We start from the raw sequence: 14,568 nt of genomic DNA, 5'->3' as shown, positions 1-14,568 counted from the left end.
GGCAGTATGGTTCTTCTAGATAATTTTAAAGCTTGAATATCATTTCTATCAAGTATTTTTAAGGTAAAAATGATCCTTCCTCTATATAAAAGTCTTTGCTAATCTTGTGTTGATTTTAAATGACTACTCTGAGTTAAACATTTATGAAGGTAAATTCTATAAGCTTCATGTTGTTAAATGACAAGTTTGCCAAATAGAGCAAGTATTGAAAAATGTCAAGGGTAGTACTCTGGAAAATATTTAAATCTAAAACAATAAAAAAGTGACCTGAAATATAAATAACATTTATATAGCACAGGGAGAAAAAGGATGAAGATAAACAGAAATTGTGGTGTTGTATAAGGAAAGATTAGTGAGAGGGAGCTAGTTAAACATTCAGTAAGGTCTGATGAGATTTATTATGCAAAGGTGTTTATAGTACAAGGTTGTTTACAAATGGATTCTTCATAAAGGTCCTCCGTACAACTTAGATTTTTCTTAATGTCAAACGCACATTTTCTGTTGAAAGAGGCAGATATACATTGCTACTAAATTCAGTTGCCTTTCTCTAATGTGTAAATTGGCCATTACTGTTTCATAAAGAAATAAGATCCATCATGAGTTAACTAAAATGTAACCTTTTTGGACTCATTCTCTTGCATTTAAAACTTTTTAATTATAAATTTGATAAATTAAAAGTATCTGGATATGAGGAAAAGGTAGAAAAAATAGGAGTAGGGCTGAGAAGATAGCTCAGTCCATGAAGTGCTGTTGTGCAGGCTTACCATGCAAAACCAGAGTTCATATCTCAACACCATGCTAAAAAGCTTGGCATCGCAGATGAGTTCCCTGGAACTTGCTGAAGCCAGGTTCTGTGAGAGCACTTGTCTCAGCAAATAAATAAGGTGGACAGCAGTTGAGGAAGATACTAGAAATAAATCTCTGGCTTCCTCACATGTCTGTGGTACACACAAGCATGCACTCACACATGCATGCATGAGCACACACACAAACTAAGTAAAGTAAGAAAAATGCTAATATAATTTAAATGAAACACTAAAACCAAATCAAAATGACTTCTTTGGAAAACTGATGATATTGTAGGATCAGATTATTACGATATTTGAAGTTTCCTCAATTTTTCAGTTATCATACTCCTTCCTGACTTTAAAGGTAATCTCAGCATTGCCAGGAACCAGCCCCGGCTTGGTGGGAGGAGAAGGTGATCTTCTTTCTTCTCCTCCTTGTCGGTTCTTCTTGAGGCAGCCAAGGAGGATGGGAATTGGAAGAGCATCGGTGGGGGTAAGACTTGGTCTTACAAGATTTGGAGTAAAGCCTTGGGCTTTATGAGATTTGGGGTAAGACTTTGGTCTTATGAGATATTTAGGGTTGCTGTTTAATAAAATCTTAACTTGTCTACATTACTAAAGTTTACTTACTAGGCTACTGTAGCTGACCTGCTATCTGTTTGATCCTCTGAGTTTCTGGCCACTAGCACCTCAGCTCAGGGACAGCAGAGGATTAGGCAACTTAGAAAACTTCAGTTTCTGAAGGAGGGGCCGTCTCAAGACCACCCCACCTGAGTATCTATCCCATGTGCAATCACCAAAGGTAGATGCTGATGTGGAAGACAGGAAGTGCATGCTGATAAGAGCCTGATATGGATATCTCCTCAGAGGCCTTCAAGAGTCAGACATATTCAGAGGCAGATGCTCACAACTAGCCATTGAACTGATCATGGGGTTCTCAATAGAGGAGTTAGAGTGAAGACTGAAGGAGCTGAAAGGATTTACGGCACCATGAGGAGAGCAACAATACCAACCAACCACAGCTCCCAGGGTCTAAACCACCAGCCTGGGAGCACTTAGGGGGGGATCCAGGGCTTCAGCTGAATATGTAAAAGTGGAGGGCCCTGCTGGGCATAGGTGGAAGAAGAGAACCTTGACCTCATGAAGGCTGGATGCCCCAGGGGGTGGGAATTTTGAGGGTGGGGAGGTGGGAGTGGGGGGGTGTAGATAGAGGTTACATCCACAGAGAAGAAGGAGGAGGGGCGAGGGGATTGGGGGTTCCGAGGGGGTGGTGGGGGATGGGGTAAGGGGACAACATAGGAAATGTAAATAAATCATCCAATAAAAAAAAGAAAAAGAAAACTTCAGTTTCTGGCCACTATCACCTCAGCTCAGGGACAGCAGAGGATTAGGCAATGCCTTTGTTCTGTCTCTGCAGGCGCTGCTAGGCTCTAACTTAAGTCTGTTGGTTTGAGGTTGCAGGAAGAAAAGACACTTAAAGAAGTTGTTATATAGAGTTTATTACTAAGTGTAAAAAGTTTCCTATGAAAGCTATCTAAGAGAAAAAGCAGGAAGGTCCTAAGTGGGAAAAAAGGAAAACTTCTATCTGGGACAAGGGAAAAACTCTATTCTATCTCTATTCTATCTTCTATTCTAATTCTATATCTAACTAACTCTATTCTATATCTAACTAACTCTCTTCTCTTTGTCCTCAGTACTTATACATCTTACAGAGTACATGATCACATGTTACAAAGTTCATAACAAGTTCACACCAAAATTCAAATCATAAATTAAAATAGAAGTTTATAACAGATAATGTTTACATGAATATCCATTAGGAGTAATTATCTGGCTAAACATCCATCCCCTGTCTAGCTCCACAGGTTCACTGAAGGTTTAAAACTATAACTAAGAAATTAGTGAAGTTTTGTATAGATAAACCCAGGCAATAATTTCTCTTCTGTCCTAGCACCTATAATAAATCGTGAGTTCCCTTTTAGTGACCTATGGTTAATTGTTTTACAAGCACCTTGGAATGTGCTCTGAGCAGGAGAGAATCTGGTTACAATCTAAGGGCAAAATAACTGATGACACTTGGGAGACTGAGAGAGTTCTCATTGCAGCCTTGACTATCAGAAAGGGACATAATACCAGTCTCCCTATAAAAAGAGCTAAATAATCATTGATATAATTTTAGGAATTCTTATAGGATCATCATTAAGACTTAAGAAGTCATTTATTTGTCTATATAGCATCACTACAAGACAGTACATCTTCGTGTGTCTGCAGAGATCTGCTCCAAAGGGGTGTGCTATTGCTTAGTGATTGTTACATATGTTTAATAATAATAGGAAAAGCATATTAATAGCAGGATGTTTCCTAAAAATAGTCTGCCACAGCCTTGCTGAATGGGGCACACGTGTCGCAGATTATATAATAATCCGAGGCAAGCATTTCAGGATGATAAACTGCTAATTATTAGCTTGTCTTATTATGTCTCCAGACACAGCATTTGGTAGGCTGAAGCAGGAAGATAATGCACTAGAGACCAGGTAAATTCCAAGACAGCCTGAACCACTTAGACCCTGCCTCAAATAAAACAGAGCAGAGCAGAGCAGGACAGAACAGAGAGCAAAGCGGTGCAGAGAGCAGAGCAGAGAGCAGTGCAGAGAGCAGAGAGCAGAGCAGAGCAGAGAGCAGAGCAGAGAGCAGTGCAGAGAGCAGAGCAGAGAGCAGAGCAGAGAGCAGTGCAGAGAGCAGAGCAGAACAGAGCAGAGAGCAGATCAGAGCAGTGCAGTGCAGAGAGCAGAGCAGAGAGCAGAAAGCAGAGCAGAGAGCAGAGCAGATCAGAGCAGTGCAGTGCAGAGAGCAGAGAGCAGAGCAGAGAGCAGAGCAGAGAGCAGAGGAGCGCAGCGCAGAGGACAGAACAGATGATCTCAAAGGCTCCTTGGAGCTTTAAGTAAGCAGTCTTTGGGAGTTTGAAAATGGCAAGAGGGTTCTCTTGGGCCAGTGACCATGTTGTAAAATTAGATTATATATTAGGGTATGCAACTCTTTAAGGTTACCAAAAATCATTGAATTGTATGGTGTATGTTTATGCTTCACTGAAGGTGTTTAAGATACCTCTAGGTAACTTACAACTTTGATCTCTTGGTTTGTGTCACACTTCAACTAACAAATGAAAAAAAATAGTTTGAAGATCAATATTAAAGTAATCCTGCTGTGTATTTTTAAACAGATGTTACCCTCAAGAAAATGAAGTTGGACAGAATGTTCAAAAGAAATTTAATAATAAAAAGGAACTCTCTTGTGATGTATACTCATCACTAGAAAAGGAAAAGGTAGATACAGCTGTCCTGGCTGATGAAGCACCTGTACCTCCTTTGCAAGCAGAGACTTCTGACAGGCATTTAGAAGGGAAAAACAAGAAGCCAAAGAAAGAGGTGGTTGTAGTAACATCTCCTAAGACTATTGCTGTGCTACCTCAACTGGGATCTAGCCCTGATGTGATAATTGAAGAAATTATTGAGGAAAATCTAGACTGTGAGTAAAATTAAAAAGGAAAGGTTTGTTATCTATATAGTTAATGTTCATGTGCTTAATAGAACCATGCTGCTCTAGTCTCTCATACCCTCATCATGAGTTAGAACTACTAACTCATGGGTTAGATCCCATGCATCTTCATAGAACCCAAAGTTGGAAAGTTGTCTTTTAGCTTTTTATTTATTTATATTGGGTTTGGGGAGATAGGAAGAGCCTCACAGTATAATTCAGTCTGGCCCAGAATTCACTATATAGCCCACCAGGCTATTTAAAATAGCCTGCCTCAGTGACTTCAACACTGGGATTGCTAACATAAGCTACCATGCCTGGCTTGCTTTTTAAAGGCCTGTGTTGGCAAAGGCCTTTAATTCCAACAGTCAGAAAGCAGAAGCAGGCAGATCTCTGTAAATTTTAGGCTAGCCTGGTATACATAGTGAGTCCTGACCAGGCAGGGCTACATGCTGAGAAACTGTCTCAAAAAAACACAGATATGGTACCTGGAGAGTTGGCTCAGCAATTATTAAAAGCTTTATTATTATTGAAAAGGACCAGAGAAACTGGGTTTGATTCCTAGCATACATGTGGTGGTTTACAACCATCTATAAGTCCAGTTCCAGGGGATCCAACTCCTCTTTCTGACCTCAGCAGGCACTAGGCACCCACCCATGAACATACATACATGCAGGCAAAACACCAATACACATAAAAATAAAGTAAAAAATTTAAATCTAAAAAAAAGAAAATGAAAACTTCTGAGGTGCAACTTTAATATTTGATGTACTTGGGGTATTTGACATTTTCATGTTATACATTTAGCATGACGTAAATGATACAAATAAATCGTAGATAAAATTTATGGGTGTAGTTTTATTATCTTTGTTCTGAGACTTAATCTGTTTGGAATTAAACTGTTTTGAATATTATTTTATAACAAGTAAGTATTACAATGGTTTACAGTGTTAGTATTCGGTCCGTTCTTGTAGAAGTGGAGTGCTACTGCTGTATGTGGTGTTACATCATCAGTCTTCTTAAGGACAGTTTTTAACACTGTTGTTTGTTTTACTGGTTGACTTTGCAGACCAGGCTTTTAATTGGAATTTTATTTTCATAGAATTTTAAATGCATAGAAAGTCAAAGAGTAAAGAAAGGAGAATAAAACAGAGTTTTTAAAGGGAATAATAGTGCATGCTTGAGAAAGTGTAGGCTTCTCAACAGAGACCCAGAATTAAATTTTAAATAAAAAAGACAAATCTCCCCTCTAAATTATTATCGTTGATGTTTGAATGACTTCTGATTACCTATCATGACATTACTTATAAGAAAATCATGCTATTCTAGTATTTTACCAATTTAATCACAGCTTCTTAGACACTGGTGACTGGTCACTGTCAACATTAACAGAATCCCTAAAGTTACCTTATTTATTTTGATAAAGCGTGCTTCACAGATGATCCTATAGAGACTCCTGGATACCCAAAAAAGCCTCCTCAGAAAGAGTTGTCGTCTTCTCCTGTTGGATCAAAAGCAGGTATTGAACAACTTCACACACATGATGGAGCGGAGTTTGCTTGCTGTGTGGTGACTGTTTCTTAATATGTAGGAGTACACAAAGAGCATTTTACCATCCAAATCTGCTTTCCTTTTAATATTATAAGTTTTTATTATCTGAAAAATTACTTTAAAATTGATAGTTTCTCACAGTTATAACCTCTAGTTATATAGTTATTTTGTTTCTTCAAGTTTGATACCTATTTAAATTTATGATGCAACGTAATAGGTTTTCTCATGACATTCTCACTTATATGTCAATAAACTTTGTCTCAGTTGTTCCTCTATTGTCTCTTGCTTGTCTCTTTTCTCTTCCCAGATGTCCCTCTCTGCTTTCATGTCACGTGTTCCATTATGTTCTCTTCCTTCTTTGTTCCTTCTTTTAAGTCTTACTCTCCTCTGGTTCTTAACCTATTGACCTGTACACACATTTAAAACTAGATTCTGCATATGAGAGAAAATATATTGCATTTAATTTCCTGAATCTGCCTATTTCATTTGACACGATTTCCAGTTCCATCCATTTTTTAACAAATTCCATTTTTTATGACAGCTGACTAAAATTCCCTTGTGTAAATATTTCATTGACTCTTGTGTTAGTTCCTTTCTTGATGCCATGACAAGATACCTGACTAAAGCAGCTTTAGGATCTCCTCAGGCTCACAGTGAAGGTGCAGCTGGCCATGATGACATAGGATGCATGGCGGCAGAGACCTGAGGACACTGGGTGCATTTTCTCTGCAGTCAGGAAAAAGAGAAGACAAATGCTGTTGTTCTACTCACTTTCTTCTTTGTATTTAGTGCAGGACCCCAGCCCTGGAATAATGCCACTCAGGGTTGCTCTTCCCTCCTCTGTTAAACCTTTCCAGAACTGCATTGAAAACATACTCAGAGGTTTGTCTTCTAAATCCTATCAAGTTGATTATCAAAATTAGCTATCACAGGTTCACCGTCTGTCAACTTGAAAACAAAATACTATCCTTGGCCTCAAAATTGTATGCCCACCTCACAATGCAATTAGTCCATTTATAGAAGTCACTTTTACTATTTGACATTCCCAAAACTGTTCAAATGTTCATTTTCTCCTGGGATTTAAGGAAGTACATTAGTACTGTGAGACTCTGTAAAATTTTTTGAAAAGGTAAATGCTTTTGGTATACATTGTCACAGTATTAGCATTCCTATTTTAAAAGTAAGGAACATGAGCATAGTGTGGTGGTTAGCTTTGTTTTGTTTTTGTCTGCCTTGAGCAAAGCTCAGCTGGGAGAGAGAAATCAGCTGAGAAAATATTCTATCAGATTGGCATGTGGGCAAGTCTGTGGGGCATCTTCTTGATTAATAATTGATGTGGGAGATCCCAGACCACTATGATTGTTGCTATCCTTGAACAGGTGGCTGTGGGTTATATGAAATGCAAATTGAGAAAGCCACGGAGAACAAGCCAGTAAGCCATGTTCCTCCATGAACTCTGCTTTCGAGCTCCTGCCTAGAGTCCCTGTTCTGACTGCCCTTCATGATGGATTCTAGCTGTGAAACAAAATAAATCCTTTTCTCCTCAGGTTGCTATGGTCATGGATTTTTATCACAGAAATGGAAATCAGACTTAAGACACCTAGCAAGGGAAGATTGGACTGATGCAGGACTAAAACCATGTAGGGCAAACATCAAATGCTATAGCACCTTACCAAGCACCTGGAGCTTGTAATAGAATCCCATGGGCCCCAGTGGGCTTGAGGAGGGCCCTATGCTTCCAGTTATGCCTCCTGTAGCACAGAGAGCCTCTCTGTTGAGACAACTTCACTCCAGAGTGTCTGCAACTTTCCTTCACAGACATCCTATTGTCTTGGCATTATCCACATCCTGTGGATTCCACCTCACACCAGTCAGAATGGGTAAGATCAAAAACTCAGGTGATAGCAGATGCTGGGCAAGGATGTGGAGAAAGAGGAACACTCCTCCATTGTTGGTGAGATTGCAAGCTGGTACAACCACTTTGGAAATCAGTCTGGTGGTTCCTCAGAAAATTTGACATAGCAATACCTGAGGATCCAGCTATACCACTCCTGGGTATATACCCAGAAGATGCTCCAACATGTAACAAGAACACATGCTTCACTATGTTCATAGAAGCCTTATTTATAATAGCCAGAAGCTGGAAAGAACCCAGATGTCCTTCAACAGAGGAACGGATACAGAAAATGTGGTACATTTACACAGTGGTGTACTACTCCATTATTAAAAACAATGAATTTATGAAATTCTTAGGCAAATGGATGGAACTAGAAAATATCATCCTGAGTGAGCTAACCCAATCACAAAAGAACACACATGGTATGCACTCACTGATAAGTGGATATTAGCCCAAAAGTTCACATACCCAAGATACAACTCACAGACCACATGAAGCTCATGAAGAAGGAAGACCAAAGTGTGGGTGCTTTGTTCTTTCTTAGAAGGAGTAACAAAATACTCATGGGAGCAAATATGGAGACAAAGTGTGGGACAGAAACTGAAGGAGGGGTTGTCTGGAGACTGTTCCATGTGGATATCTATCACATGTGCAGTCACCAAAGGCAGATGCTGATGTGGATGTCAGGAAGTGCATGCTGACAGGAGCCTGATATAGCTGTCTCCTTAGAGGCTCTGCCAGAACCTGACATATACAGAGGCATATGCTCACAGCTAACCATTGATCTGATCATGGGGTTCTCAATGGAGGAGTGAGAGGGAAGACTGAAGGAGCTGAAAGGGTTTGCAGCCCCATGGGGAGAGCAACCATACCAACCCACCAGAGCTCCCAGGGTCTAAACCACCAGCCTGGGAGCACATAGGAAGGGACCCATGACTCCATCTATATATGTAGAGGAGGATGACCTTGTCAGGCATAGGTGGGAGAGGAGGTCATTGCTCCCATGAAGGCCGGATCCCCCAGTGTGGGGGAATACGAGGGTGGGGAGATGGGAGTGGGTGGGGGCACATCCTCATAGAAGCAGAAGGAAGGGGGATGGGATGGAGGTTTTGGGTGGGGGTAAATGGGGAAAGGGGATAAGATCTGAAATGTAAATAAAATAGCCAATAAAAAAATATTTTAAAAAAAATCCATGACCATCATGGCAGGAAGCTGGCATCAGGCAGGCATGGCACTGGTAACTTGAAACATAACTATAAGACAGAGCACAATAGGAATGCCATGGACCTTTGAAACCTCAGAACCCACCTCTACTGACACAACTCCTTCAACAAAGTCACACCTAATTCTTCCCAAATAGTTCCACCAACTTGGGACCAAGCATTCAAATCTATAAGCATGTGGAGACATTCTCATTCAAACCACAAGTCTATTAGCACTGAAGATCATTTTTGAGGAAGGTGTGCTGTTATTCATGGTTTGGGTTGTTTTTCTGTTTGTTTGGTTTACTGGTTTTTTTCCTTTCTCTTATTAGAATTGCTGCTTTACTATGTTGGACATAATGGATCCCTTCCTAGATTTCCTGTGTTATAATATGTTCTGTGACTTTAAAACCTCACATGAACTTGAGTTCCACCTATAGAACTTGTTTCTCAAGTTAGACAAAGTATTTTCAGTTCTTGTTGCTAAAGAGTTCATAAAGGAGGCAATATAGTTCAGTGGTAGAGCATTTGTCTGATGTGCATGACAGCCAGTGTTTCATTCTTGACCACACTCATACAAAGGTGATCCATTTTTTGGTGGGCCTTTACAATTTAGCTCTTTCCTGAGGCTTAACTATTTTAGAAACTCATTGTGACAAGACTGGTTTGTTTTTATTTCTGAGTTTTTTGTTTTGTTTGGTTTTAGTTTTGGAATTTTGAGGTTTTTTTTTTTTACTTACCTTTTATGGTTCTTTCCTATGTCATGTTTTAATAATGTGCTTTAAATATGAATTCTTGCCCAGGTTGTCCAGAGCTAGTTTTTGTAAGTCATGTAATACATCCTTGCCACTTCTATGTGCGGAAATATTCACAAATAAAAGATGCAACAATATTGGAGAAGAAGATGAAACAAGTTTGCAATAAGAGCTTACACCTTGATCCTTCAGACACTTTGGAACTAGGTAAAGATGACTCTAGATTATACTATAAAGTTTGTTTAAATGCTGTAATATTTGGCCATTGGTCAACTTGCACAGACTTGATAAAAGATTTTTTCCTTTTTATAATATTCATATGAGTTTTGGAATTATTTAGCATAAATTATTTAGGTAAGTTAGCTAACTATTAAAATCAATTTTAATACATGTTTGGAGTATAATAGTTCAATTATAGAGTAAATTGCTTTTCAAATAACAAAGACCGTAACACCCTCTTCAAAATGAAGTATTGTTAAGAGAACAGAGTCTAGCTTACTACATTTCCCCAGCTCACTGTGGTTTCAGCTAGACTTGCAGCCTCTCTTTGTTCTGTTGGGATAGACAAGAAGTTAACCCTTCCCTACCCATTATCCAGACTTTAGCCAATGTTCTGTAACAAGACAGGTTTACATGAGAGAAAAATAATAAATACATTAGTATACATAGGAGCTATAGAAAGTATGAAACTCAGAGAAAAGGCTAGATGGTTGAAGCTTAATCGTGCCTTAGAGAAAAGAGAACCAGGGTGGAAGAGAAGAAAGCTGGAGCCAGTTGTAAATCATTGCAAACAAAGTGTGTCTTATGCAGTGAAAGCTTCAGGAAATTCAGAACAGATGCAGATCAGTTATGTGACAACTTCTTTACTGTCTTTTTTCCTGATGATTCTTTTCTGGCTTTCTGACAATTGTTAGAGAATTTAAGAGAGACTTTTTTGTGGAAGTTCTCTTCAATAAAGGAACTTTGGGGAGGCAGACTTCAGTTTTGCTCAAGGGAAAATCCCAGGGAAGATTAGAAAAGTCTTGGTCCTGGAAGTTCATTGCTTAGTATGCCAGAATGACACATTTGACTCACCAGTTTCTGAGCCCCACATCTCAATTTTCTATAGCAAAAGACCAGCTCCACGTCAAGTGTAATGGCATACACCTTTAATTCCAACACTGGGGAGGCAGAGGCAGGTGAGAGTTGGGAACCAGCCTAGACTACAGAGTTAGTTCTAGACAACCAGAACTACATAGTGAGACCTTGTCCCAAAACACAAACAACAAAAACAAGTCCATAGTATTATTGTAGAGAACACGTGGATTTGAACACAAAAGGCTAAGATCATTGGCAGCTCATAGGATAACATTCATATTCAGGCCTCTTAATCTTTCTTCATGGACATTAATTTGAAATAAGTCTTTAGTTATTCCCCTTCTCTGAATTACACTGCATTAATGAGTGTTAACTAATTTTGGAATTTTTACATAATACTATTCATTTTATCTTAATTCTAAGTCACATTTGCCAAGAGAAAGTACATATATCATGTAAGTTAATATATCATAGGTGTTTGTGTGTGTGTATGTGTGTGTGTGTTTTAATGAGCTAGTGATCTGTGAAAGACCTTCTTTAGCTTTTTGATGGCAAGACAATCTCATTTCACTGTGCTAAAATAGTTTGTGAAACAAAACTCCTCATTGAGTAACAGCTTATACTTTGTGTCTTTAGCCTCTCAATTAGCTTATAAGTTTCTGAAGTAAAGAAACTGCCACAGTATATTGCCTTTTATTTTCATAGCACTTGACAGTACTGTATGATGAGTGAATCAATGAAAACTAAGATGCATATTTAAGCTGAGCTTTACTTGATTCTTTATCCATAAATGCTATTGATTTGTCTCTCCCATTATGTAGGTGCAAGAATATTTGTCAACAGTATTAAGAATAAAATGTGGTGTCGAGGAATTATCACTGAAATAATTCCAACAAAAACTAAAAATATTAGAAAACCGTGTAGTCCAACAAAATTCTCAGTCTGTGAAATTTCACTAATACAGATATTCATGGTAGATTTTGGAAATTCTGACGTCCTGATCATCACAGGGTATGAATCTTTGTGATTATTGTGTGTTCTTAGCCTGCTTAGAAATACTTATGGGAAAGAGGGTTAAAGGAACAAAGGAAGTAATAGTTCAAGTGTTGTTGCCTTCACTTCTAAGGCCTCTGCTCTATTGTATATTTGTCTTACAAATTAAGTTAAATGTTATCCTTTATCAGTATTGGTAGAAGAGGAACTTGGAAAAGAGCGTTTTTATGTGCTCCAGATACACATCTTATGTTGTTTCAGAGCAGGGGGTAATGTAGCTGGTGTTTTTAAATAAAGTACTAATACTTAGCTACAAGTGATTGGGTAAATTTTTTAATCTTGCTTCTATAAATTCACTAAATGATGTTTAAGTGTCCTGCTGTCTGACTCACTATAGTTATTGAAAACTCTGTTTCTATGTCTTAGAAAAAGAAACTGAAACGATTTGGTACTACTGTTGTCTATAGCATGGTTACTTTATTTACTGTCACAGCTTTATGAGAATATTCAATATCATTCTTAAGCTTAAACCAAATGAGTTTGTGAAAGTTCATATAAACGTAGCCAAGATTTAATTCTATATAGTAAGACTGTCTGCTTAAGAATTTAATAATTAATAAAATTATTAATAAAAAGTATGAATTTAAAATCTACATTTCTGCAAGATTCAACTTCAGGTAGTTATCCTTAGCCATATACACCTTGTAAAGAATAAAAGAAATTCAAAGTTTGAAAACATTTTTTTTTTTTGTCATTCTTGAGATAAGGTCTTTCTATGCAGTCCTGGCTGGCCTGGAACTCACTGTATAGACCAGGTTGGCCTCAAACCAGAACAGATCCATCAGCCTGTGCCCCTGCCCCTCTCTGCCCCTCTGCCCCTCCTCTGCCCCTCTGCCCCTCTGCCCCTCTGCCCCTCTTCCCCTCTTCCCCTGCCTCTGCCTCCTGTGCTCCAAGATTAAAAGCATGCACTACCACACCCTGTAAAACATTATTCTTAATATTTCTTTTTCCTAGAGTTGGTGACACACACATGGGACCAGAGCATGTTGGTGAGCAGCATATTACACTAAGTGACTTCTGTCTGCTTCTAAGGAAGTCAGAACCATATAGTGAAGAACTGTTGAAAGACATCCCACATTTAGCACACCTGTGCTCCTTGAAAGACATCGTTCCATACAATTCAGTAAGTGAGATAGAAACGGTGGAGTTTAGTTGTGTTCCCAGTGAAGTTGCTGAGTTGGTCTGAAAGAACTAGTTAATCTTGACAAACACATTCTGGTTATGAACTGTTAGTGCCAATAAAAGGTGCCAGAAGCCCCAGCTTCCATAACTGAAAATATTTGTAATGAAAATTTGAGTCCAATAAAGTTCATATAAACATAATAAAATATTCAAGTAAAATACAACATTTTAGAGTCAATTTTGTAGAAAGAAATCAGTTAGAAAATGGGATTGTGTCTTTTTCTATATACCCTCCCTTCTCTGTATTTTATTCATGGCTCATGTTTGGAATTATTTGTGAATCTTTTCACTAAGAAATCCTAGGGAACTAGAATTATATATAAAAGTATATGTGAGACTGCTGTTGTGTTAGGAGGTCTATGAAAACAGGAGTTTGTGCCTGTGTTCATCACTACTCACAACACTTAGCAGCTCCTTCTGCCACATAGTAGATCTTCAACAGATGGTGGGCAGAATGAATGAATTAATTCTTTTTTTTTTTTTAAAGTGAAATGAGGCTGGAAGATGACTCAGTGGTTAAAAGCACTTGCAAAAGACCAGAGTTCAGTTTCTTGCAACACATCAGACAGCTGTGTTTTGGTTTTTGTTTTTGTTTTTTTGAGATAGAATTTTATGTGTGCTACACTGACAGACCTCAAACTCTCTGCATAGCCAGGATGACTTCCTGCCTCTACCTTCTAAAACTAGGATTATAGAGTTTTCCTAGTTTGATTGATCTCTGTTGCCAGAAACACTGGCCAAAAGCAACTTGGGGCCAAAAGGGTTTCTTTGACTGTCCCAGCTCACAATTCATCATTGAGGCAATTCGAGCAGGAACTCCAGGTAGGTACCTGAATGTAGGACTGCTTGCTGTTCCAGGAAGCATTACCTCTGACTAAAGAACTCATTCAAGCCAAGGAAGGGCATGGAAGCAGGAACCATGGAAGATGTTGATGTTGTTTGCTAGCTGGTTCGCTCACAGGCTGGTGGTTAGCTAACTCTCTTAAGCAGCCCAAGATCACCTGCCTGGCAATAGTGCTGACCACAGTAGGGTGGGTCCTCCTAGCTATACCACTCCTAGGCATATACCCAGAAGATGCTCAAACATATAATAAGGACATATGCTCAACTATGTTCATAGCAGCCTTATTTATAATAGCCAGGAGCTGGAAAGAACCCAGATGTCCTTCAACTGAGGAATGGATTCAAAAAATGTGGTATATTTACACAATGGAGTATTACTCAGCTATTAAAAACAATGAATTCGAGAGGTTCCTAGGTAAATGGATGGAACTAGAAATTATCATCCTGAGTGAGGTAAGCCAATCACAAAAGAACACACATGGTATTCACTCACTGATTATTGGATATTAGCCTAGAACCTTGAAATGCCCAAGATGCAACTCACAGGCCACATGAAGCCCATAAAGAAGGAAGACCAAGTGAGGGTGATTCGGTCCTTCTTAGAAGGAGCAACAAAATACTCAAGGGAGCAAATATGGAGACAAAGTGAGGGACAGAAACTGAAGGAGGGGCCGTCTCAAGACCAC

The 14,568-nt window shown here is 38.8% G+C and overlaps 1 protein-coding gene across 3 annotated transcripts in view; it reads left to right on the top strand.

The window, feature by feature from the left end:
- Rnf17 (ring finger protein 17) overlaps positions 1 to 14,568 on the top strand; it is a 111,860-nt gene that overhangs the window by 32,814 nt on the left and 64,478 nt on the right. For 2 of the 3 annotated variants that reach the window (XM_028787375.1, XM_028787376.1), the window contains exons 10-13: positions 4,009 to 4,313; positions 9,776 to 9,934; positions 11,626 to 11,815; positions 12,812 to 12,980. In XM_028787375.1, the coding sequence (XP_028643208.1) occupies positions 4,009 to 4,313; positions 9,776 to 9,934; positions 11,626 to 11,815; positions 12,812 to 12,980 (823 nt within the window). Of the gene's footprint in view, positions 1 to 4,008; positions 4,314 to 5,748; positions 5,842 to 9,775; positions 9,935 to 11,625; positions 11,816 to 12,811; positions 12,981 to 14,568 lie in introns of all 3 variants that reach the window. The other variant, XM_028787374.1, reaches the window with a different exon arrangement.

Source organism: Grammomys surdaster, unplaced genomic scaffold, assembly GCF_004785775.1.
Source record: "Grammomys surdaster isolate TR1022 unplaced genomic scaffold, NIH_TR_1.0 125630, whole genome shotgun sequence".
Taxonomy (NCBI): Eukaryota; Metazoa; Chordata; class Mammalia; order Rodentia; family Muridae; genus Grammomys; species Grammomys surdaster.
Note: the sequence above shows the minus strand (reverse complement) of the source record. Positions and strands in the feature narration are given on the sequence as shown.